The 9743-nt window shown below is 43.3% G+C and overlaps 1 protein-coding gene across 1 annotated transcript; it reads right to left on the reverse strand.

Annotated features, from left to right (window-relative positions):
* Nucleotides 1–291: 291 nt before the first annotated feature.
* LOC144763120 (uncharacterized) lies at nt 292–3212 on the reverse strand. Its single transcript, XM_078648429.1, has 5 exons — nt 2913–3212; nt 2466–2701; nt 1983–2154; nt 1378–1640; nt 292–328 (listed from the first exon to the last, which is right to left on the reverse strand). Exons 1-5 carry the CDS (start codon nt 3210–3212, stop codon nt 292–294), a joined length of 1008 nt encoding a protein of 335 aa, XP_078504555.1.
* Between the last annotated feature and the right edge of the window lie 6531 nt (nt 3213–9743).

Below are 9743 nucleotides of genomic sequence, written 5' to 3' on the forward strand. Positions count from 1 at the left end.
GAATGTCCTCTAAGCGGGAGCCAATCCAAAAGGCCTTGGAAGCCATGGCTCCTCTAGCCGAATGAGCTCCGAAAACAGAGACATCAATACCGGCAAGGGACATAACCCAGCGAACCCACCTGGCAAGGGTAGGGGAGGAAACAGGAAGGTGGGGTTTACAAAAGGAAATGAGGAGTTGAGAACAAGAGGGCGTTCTGAGAGCAGCGGTCCTTTGTTCATACATTTTCAAACACTGTCCCACACAAAGTTGGGGTTGATCAGGAAAATAGGGATAAAAAAAAAAAGTCTAAATTAGTCTTCGTGCGTCTGCGAATCTGGAACAGCACACCTGTAGGGGAAAATTGGCGAGAAGAAACATCCAAAGCCTTAACATCAGAAACCCTTTTGATAGACACCAAGCAAAGTAACATAGTCAGTTTGGCCGATAACATTTTGAGAGACAAAGCAGAATTGGAGGGCCAACTCAAAAACAGTTTAAGCACAACAGAAACATCCCACAAAGAGGTATACTTAGCCAACGGTGGTTTAGAGCAGCGAACACCTTTGAGGAGGCGACAAATCAGAGGATGAGCGCCTACAGGTTTCTCATCAATTTGGGCGTGATTGAGGGAAATGGTGGAGCGGTAGAGGTTGACAGTGCGATAGGCCTTCCCAGCGCTGGCCTGGGAAGCCAAGAAATTGATAACAAGACATAGAGGGGCTGAAAAGGGATCGAGAGACCTTTCCAGACACCAGCTTGCCCAAAGAGACCAGGCGGATTTGTAGGCTTTGGAAGTGCCTGGAGCCCAGGCTTGGTTGATAAAGTGAGCAGCCTCTTGTGAAATGAGGATGTTAGGAGGGGAAGGCCGGAAACTTTCCAAGTCGACAGAGTGAGGGAGTTGTCCAAGATCAGACTGTGACGCTCGCCTCGAGGATTGAGAAGAAGATCGTCAAAGGACGGCAGAAGTACAGGAAAATCCATCGCCAGTTCCAGAAGAACGGGGAACCAGACTTGAGCTTGCCAGAAGGGGACTATCAGTACTAGAGAAGTTTCCTGACGGCGGACTTGCGCCAACACTCTGTTGATCATTATAAAAGGAGGAAAGGCATAGTTGAGATGATGAGACCAATCCTGGAGGAAAGCATCCGTGGCTAAAGCTAGGGGGTCCGGACGCCAGCTGAAAAACTGGGGCAAATGTGAATTGAGGCGAGAAGCAAAGAGATCGATGGAAAAGGGACCCCACAAAAGAGAAAGAGAATGGAAGATGGAGGGACAAAGCCTCCAGTCGCTGGAGTCGCGCAGAAACCTCGAGTGCCAATCCGCCACTGAATTGAGATCGCCTGGAAGATATTCCGCCGTCAAGGAGAGATGATGGGCTAGACAATATTCCCACAGACTTTTCGCTAAGTCTGCTAGGGGCTTGGACTTGGTTCCGCCTAGATGATTTATGTAGCGAACCGCAGAAACATTGTCCATGCGTAAGAGTATGGAACAGCGGATCCTGTCTTTGGAAAGACTTTTGATCGCAAAGGAACCAGCAAGCATCTCTAAACAATTTATGTGCAGTTTGGACTCCTCTTTTGACCATGCTCCTCCAGTCGAGATTGGACCTCAGCGGGCGCCCCAACCCGATAGACTGGCATCTGATTCTAAAACAAGATCTGGGGATGTGGCGAAGATAGTGCGCCCGTTCCACGCATCTAAATGGTCTATCCACCATTGCAGTTCTGTGCGGGACTCTTGGTCGAGAGCGATGACGTCTGAATAAGCTAAACCTTGGCGAAGGTGCCTGATTTTCAGACGCTGGAGGGCCCGATAAAGCAGGGGGCCCGGAAATATCGCTTGGATAGAGGAGGAAAGAAGACCGACAATCCTGGCCAGAGATCTGAGGGAGATGACAGAAAGGTGGAGCACAGCGGCAATCTCTGCCTTTATTTTGGAGATTTTGGAAAGAGGAAGACGTAAAGACGCCGCTATCGAGTCCACAAGGAAGCCCAGAAACTCCATGTTCTGAGAGGGAACCAGAGAAGACTTCTCGAGGTTTACAAGGAAACCCAAGTCCAGAAGAAGACATTGAGTGGTTTGGAGATCTGCAAGGAGACCCTGTTTGTCCAAATTCAGGATTAGAATATCGTCTAAGTATATTATGAGTCTGATACCCAGAGAGCGAAGAAAGGCGACCACCGGCGTCAGAAGTTTTGTGAAGCACCATGGTGCAGAAGAGAGACCAAAGGGAAGAGAGGTGAAACAATAAGTCACTCCTGACCACTGGAATTGAAGAAACTTCCAGTGAGACTGGTGGATAGGAACTGTAAGATAGGCATCTTGGAGATCCAAGCGAACCATCCAATCGTTCTGCCGAAGGGTATCCCTGAGATGCAGGATCATCTCCATTTTGAAATGACGATACACCACAAAGTGGTTGAACCATTTTAGATTTATGACAGTGCGTAATTTCTAGTTCTTCTTTTGGACTAGAAAAATGGAGCTTAAAAAGCCTGTAGAGTCGTAGGGAAAAGTTTGAATGGCTCGTTTCTGTAGCAAGGACTGTATCTCGGTTGAGATGAGGTGTGACATGTGTGTTGAAAACACAAGAGGAGGAGGGAAAGAGGTCTGGACAGGAGGAGAGTAAAATTCTATAAGATAGCCCTGAACGGTGTTGAGGACCCACGGGTCTACGCTTATGGATTGCCATTTTGGAAGAAACAGTTTTAACCGACCCCCAACAGGAGGGAAAGAAGAAGGGCTTACCTTGTTGATTGGAGTTGTTGTTGTTGCGATAACCTTTGCGCCCTCTGCCGCGGAAACCACGTCCTCGTTGTGGATAGAACTGCGGCCTGAATTCTTGGGAGTTGTCGTAAGCACCTTTGGAGCCTTGATTGTAGGGACGGCCGGAAGAGCGACCCCTGCCTCGTCCGGCCCGTCCAAAAACCCGAGGGGCGAAAGTCTTTTTTATAGATTGTTGAGCCTTGTCAAGAGAGACAAAGGTAGAGACAAAGTGGCTGATGTCGCGAACCAAATTCTCCCCAAAGAGGAGGCCATTTGCCTTAGAGCCGGGATCCATAGGAGCCAAGTTAGCTAACTTGGGGTCCAACTTGATCAAAAGACCCTTACGTCTTTCGTGGGTGATGGAAGCGTTGGCATTGCCCAAAAGGCAAAAAGCACGCTGTACCCACATGGAGATGTCATTGGCTGAAAGCTCCGACCCATCAAGACGGGCAGACTCTGCCATGTCAAAGATACGGGCCAAGGGACCAACAATGTCCAGCAGTTTGTCCTGGCATGTGGACCATGCCTTGTCATCCCTCGTCGAGGGTCTTTACCAAATTTAGAAAAGAAGGTAAGTAGAGGTTGATCGATGGAAGGGACAAGGGTGATCTTATCAGGGAGGGCAGGTTTGGGACATTCGGATTTTAACCGGGAACGCACTGCTGCCTTGTTGTATAGTGTATTTTAATCTCCCTATCTGTCATCTATCTTCTCATGCTTTCCAGCTTGCCTGTATTTAGAATGTTATAGATGTCATAGAATACTTACTAGAGATGAGCCTTCACTTGGTGATGGAAGGCTGAGCATCCAGGAGGACAGCTCCTGGTGGGGCTAACTTAATTACGTATTCAACCATTTAACTACCACCTTGATTCATCTACATCACCTGTAACTTCAGCTACAATAAATGATATCTTGGAACTACACCTTGACTCCATGAAGATTATTACATTATTACATTGGCGACGTTTTGGACTACAAACCCTGCGTGGATACTATTTAAAGGGTTTCTACACTAATTTTACTGATTCAATATCTTCAACTACATCTAAGAACTCTAACTCTACAACTAAGAACCCAAGCACTTACGTGCATCTATACTTGTTGGCTGCCCCTGCCCCACCAGTGACCAACTGCCAACGGTCAGCCTCACCTGGGCTTGCCAACATCAACTTAAGCTTGGTGAGTTCTTATTTCAATTTTAAATTATTTACAGCTGCACATGATTTTAAAAACGCTACTTCTGTTAAAACTCTTACTCATAATTTAAAAGAGACTACTGACTGTGCTTAATTAACCTGCTGATTGGAAACCTACACAAATAATTTTTTTTATATAAACTACCATCACAAGCCTGTTCCTGCTTAAAAAGATAATTCAGTTTACACTATGCTGTTTAGTAAACCTACAAAGTAAAGTGATGTTTTATGCATATTTAATGAGTAGACACTATTTGTCTATGCATTTCAGTTTAAAATATATTAATGTCATTTATTCAATTTTTTTTACAAGTTGTAATAGTGGACACTATTTGTCTACGCCTATTGGTTTGAGAATTAATTCATACATAAATGTCGGGTTAAAGTGATAAAAATTATCATTATTTTATTGATGCATGCTTTATTAATGGACAATATTTATATCTACAGCTAGCTTTGTTGGGTTAAAATGAAATTATTTTTCATTATTTAATTAATGCATACTTTATTAATAGACAATATTTATGTCTATAGCAACCGGTTTAAAATATGAAATATTGACTTCATTCCTTGAATTTAGTGCTGTTTTATGATAGTTTTGCTCTCTCTCTCTCTCTCTCTCTATATTAATATTATATCGCAAAATAGTTTTAATACTTTTGATTAATTCCTGTGCGTAGACGTACGTCACATGGAATTTTGGTTTTATGATATTAGTGATAATTAAGTTTTCATGCTTTAATAATATTACTCTAATTTATTATTATTGCTGATTACATTTTCTTATTCTGATTAGGTGGTATTCTTTTACTTTACTTGAATTTCACCTTTACTAGAATTCCTTATTATATTTATTCATTCTGGTTTATCTCTCACTAACTAGTTCATAGTTTCACAATTACGCCAGTCTGGCCAATTGGTGTGGTTAACGATCCCGTGAACCATGTATTCTATCTTCTTCCTATTAATGTTTTTCTGCAATAAGATAAGGGGATGTGTGTTCCTTGTGTCTTGTATTTTATTTCATTAACTTTTTCTATATCATTCCTCTTCTAGACATATCTATTCTAATTCTTATTAGTTCTGTTTTCTACATTACCTCTTCTTCCTGTTTAATGCATAACGTTATTCACATCTCTCTTCTCTAGTGTAAGAAAAGGGGATATGTTGTATAGTGTATTTTAATCTCCCTATCTGTCATCTATCTTCTCATGCTTTCCAGCTTGCCTGTATTTAGAATGTTATAGATGTCATAGAATACTTACTAGAGATGAGCCTTCACTTGGTGATGGAAGGCTGAGCATCCAGTAGGACAGCTCCTGGTGGGGCTAACTTAATTACTTATTCAACCATTTAACTACCACCTTGATTCATCTACATCACTTGTAACTTCAGCTACAATAAATGATAACTTGGAACTACACCTTGACTCCATGAAGATTATTACATTATTACATGCCTCAAGAGGGAGACGTAAGCGGGCAGAAATGTATTCACCAACGTGATGGGAAGGAAGCCATTCAGTTGAGTTGGGATGACGGATGGAGGACGGGTCAAACATAGGGAGACCCTCCGAGTCATATAGTGGATCAAAATTAAAGGAATCATTCTTGGGTAGTTTGGGAGGGGGGGGGGTCTGTGACGTCAAAGATATCGCACAAGTCGTCAGCATCAGGCATATCGTCGTCAGTGTCCAAGATGGTGGAAATTACTAATTTCTTAGTAGGGGACTCTGTGTGCTTGGATTTTTGTTTTCTATTGCCCTCTGAACCGACAAACCCCTCCTTAGCAGGAGGCCTGGGAGGCACGTCGTCCTCATCCATAGGCGAGTAAGACTCGCTAACCAACGTTGACGCCTTTTTAGACTTTTGCACAGAAGCAGAGTGTTCCACCTTGCGTTTTCTGCTATCCCCCGCAGATTGGGCCAAAGCCTTGGACAACATGCTGACCATAGAGTTCTCCATGTTCTTAGACATTCTTTTCATGGAGACTTCAACTGCCTGTTCGACAGAATCATTATTAAATCTGTGAAGGTCCTGCTTGAGAGACCCTTTGTCCATGTTAGAGGAATTCTCCTCTGAAGAACTTTCGTGTTCCATTGTTTCAGAAGTGTGGCAGGTAAGGGTTAATTCTGAGAGGAAAGAGGTAGGCGTGTAAAGAGGGCTTGTACAGGGGCTGGCCGACTCCAGGACACGGAGCAAGGAGACCGGGAGAACAAGCTGAAGAAATATGAGCTCCGAAGTGCGCAGGAGCAACCGCTGTGGAAAGCGGTGGGAGACGCGGCAGAACGAGGCCCCAGACAGAAGCTCCAGAAGCGGTAAGCGTCTGCGCGAGCAGCACGAGGGCTGCGGAGCAGGGAGATACCAAAGAAAAGGGCGGGAGGGGGGAAGAGGAGCCGGTAACAGAAACCGGACCAGAATGAAATGCGCGACTAGCGCGAACCCAGAGGCGCCAGAGCGCGAGTCGAGTCAACAGACAGATAAAACAACAATATAAATTGAATTATTAAATAAATAAAACAGTCAAATAACAACAGTAAAATGTGAGCAAAGATAAGGGAACACTTATCTGACTGCGAGCAGCAAGAAAAGAGGAAGCTGCGCAGTCAGTGTGTACTCTTATCTATGGGGTGACTGCTGATTGGTTATTATATTCTCATTTTTTCTCATTCCCATGGCCCAGTTGTTGCCTGGCCCTCTGGGAACTGTAGTTCTTGCACTTATCTTGGCTGCTATGGAAATAAATGCAAGATAAGAAAGCATAATAGGAGCCTCCGGTCTTGCCATAAAATGTAGTTAACAAATGTAAACAATCTTTAAGCTCCTAGACTCCCAAGTCAGCTAATCGCAAACTAGACTTGAAAAATAAAAAATGCAAAATAAAGGAGGACCCACACAGTTACACAATTCCAAAGATAGGTATAATAAAAGATAAATGATACTGTATGCAATATGGATCGCTCAACTGCATTGTTCTTGCATTGTAAAGCTTGGGTGCAGGGAGCAACTACAGAGCAGAATCACCACCGAGCTTTCTTGCAAAAGAAAAGGCTAGCAGAATGCACAAATAAAATGACAATATTAGAGACTAAAGGTCAGCAAGCATGGTGCATGAGGACTCAGAGTGAAGGGTGGAGCATAGGCTGCTGTGGTGTGCCAACAACCAATTTTATGCCAATGCTAGGGACAGTCAAACACCCAGCTACATATACCATGGTGATTACTCAAATAATACAACAAATAGTTGTGCTCATGATGTGACATGTCCTGTAATCCATCACAACCACTCAAGTAGAGTTTGCCACTTGAACCACTAGCCTGCAATTTTGTAATCAATGCACCTTTCCCAAATCCACAGGCTAGGCATCTTTCAGTTCTCTTGTTTCTCATTTAAGTGAATAGAAAGTATTCCTTCTTCTGGTTGTTGTCAATTCTACTTTATTAATTTAATGTAGTTAAATGTTTTGGTCTCAAACAAACATAGTGAATAGGGATGATGATGGACTCAACTTAACTAACGGGTAATTAAGTAAAGCCAATTACCTATCTCAATGCCCAGTGTTTATGAACAGTTGAACATCCAACATGCATATCATGTTTAGTTTACTAAACACTCCCCGCCATCACATGAATCATCATCATTGGTATTCATTGATGCAAGTTGCCACTTCTAAGTGTGGTGTCTATTTAACTATATATATCTCCTTTTGCTATGAAAGCAATACACTACACAGTGCAGTCTCTTTACTTGCAGCCCAGCATGGGAATGAAACAATGGGTAGGGATTGGAGGAATCTCCTTTTTCTTTTATGAAGTAGAGGTTCCCATTGCAGACTGACAATATTTCTTGTTACATAATCAACGGTTGAACCAATGGTTGAATTACTCTTTCTCACTTTTCAACTCAGTTAGTCCTGGCAAAACAATTGCTGTCTCCCCCTTGACTGACTTCCTGTGCCATGCAAACTGATCCATTCTATTTACATTTATTTTATTTACAATACCAGGTAGGCAGAACACTATGTTACTTTTAAAGAAGTCCTAACTGTAACGTTTTTGTTGCAGTATGTATTAGTCAGGAAAGTAGAGTTTGTCCTAAATGGGGATTCTGGAGCATACGCGCTCCCAAGATTTGTAAACAATTACCCTCGCAATCTATGGTTGTGACTTTAGGTAAACTATTATTTTTTTAATATGAAGTGTTTTTTTCATTTTTATTAATAATCATTCTCTCCACAGTTGAGGTGAGATATTGGTCCTTCTGCGCCAAGTGCACCAAACACACACCGCAAAGACAGACTGGCAGTCAGACATGCTAGATAGTTGATTACCAGTCTACTGAGCTCTGGCCACTGTTCCTTCTTCATCTCATACCAATTGGACCCTCTGTTAGGTCACCCTGATAGTCTTGGGCCATCCTCTGAATTGTGATGGGGGCCGCCACTTGCTGTGTCTGCACTGCCTTTGCACTTGGCTTAAGTCCTGCCACAAAAAAAACAACCCAAGATTGTTATTGAACTTGAATCTGTTGCTCATGTGTTGGTTTCTGCCATGGAGACTGTAAGCCAACAGTGCCACGCTCTCCGGAGGTTGAAGGCTGTACTTCACAACTTCTGCCCTGGCCTCACATTTGCACTTTCCTGATGATCCAAGTCTTGTAATTTGAGGGGCATATTTATGGGGATGTGATGCAGGCAGTACAGTAAGTCACCTTGCTGCACTGTCCTGCGTCAAAGTGAAAGGGAAGAAATGTGCTTCATCCCCAATTACTGACATCTAAACAACCAAAAAGAACCGAAGGCCTGAAAAGCCTCAATTCAGGTGAGTAAATCACACTCTCTCTCTCTAGTAGTGTGTTATCTCATCTATGGCATACAGCACATACCTGTCCTTTCCTCAAATGCTGGAGCCATTTCGGCAGCCTAGCACCAACACAGGTACCCTTTTGCCATGGCGCAAGTGTGCCTGTGTTGCATGCAGGATTGTTTTTGTGCAGGAATGGGAGCTACAATCCTGGGAGGCTTTTCCCTCTTTCTATGTGTGCTACAGAATGCAGCACACATAGAAAGAGGAACAAATGAGGAGAAATAAAGATATTTCTCCTTTTGCACCTCCGCAGGGGAGGCGTGAGGTTTTGGCACCTCTCCAGGTTTAAATGGTCTTGTAACTCTGGGGATGCATCAAAGTCCATGGGTGTTGCATGGTAACACCAACTGCAACACCCAAGGAACGTCTCCCTAGTACAGAGTATGAAAATGCAAAGATTTGCTCTGCTTTGCCCTACTCAATATCTATGAGGAAATTCAAAGCCACACAAAGTGGTATTGCATGGTCTAATAAATATGGTTTTGTGTTTTGTGTCGCCGTTGCATCAGAAAAAGTGATGCAATGGCGGTGCAAGGGGCTCATAAAATGCCCCTAAGTGTGGAGGGAAAATGAATGAATTAATTAAAAAAATGCTGATGTTACTGCAGGGGCCTCATAGGACCCCTGTGAGAGCCATGGAGTTCTTGATGTCCCACTAGGGCTCATGGGACACCTACAGGAGGCAAGGGTCGCCAGTGCCCATAAGATCCCTATGGGAGGCAGGAGGTGCAGGGAAACATAGAATAAATTAATGATAATTGGTAGTGTCCATGCAAATATTGAATACATGATATACAACCAATGCTGTACTACAATTAGCTACAAACACAAATAAATGTACGTAAATAAATTAGTCAAATTGAACAACGTCGCAGGACACTTCCATAAACGTTCATAGAAAATGACTTTTAAACCTGGCATTGAAACAGA

This window comes from Lissotriton helveticus, chromosome 1_1 (assembly GCF_964261635.1).
Source record: "Lissotriton helveticus chromosome 1_1, aLisHel1.1, whole genome shotgun sequence".
NCBI lineage: Eukaryota > Metazoa > Chordata > Amphibia > Caudata > Salamandridae > Lissotriton > Lissotriton helveticus.

Coding starts and splice junctions, on each gene's coding strand:
- LOC144763120 (XM_078648429.1), bottom strand. CDS start 3,212: ATGGCAGAGTCTGCCCGTCTTGATGGGTCGGAGCTTTCAGCCAATGAC. Junction 2,702..2,912: donor AAAAGACTTTCGCCCCTCGG/GTTTTTGGACGG, acceptor CCTCCTGTTGGG/GGTCGGTTAAAACTGTTTCT. Junction 1,641..1,982: donor GTTCCCTCTCAGAACATGGA/GTTTCTGGGCTT, acceptor CACATCCCCAGA/TCTTGTTTTAGAATCAGATG.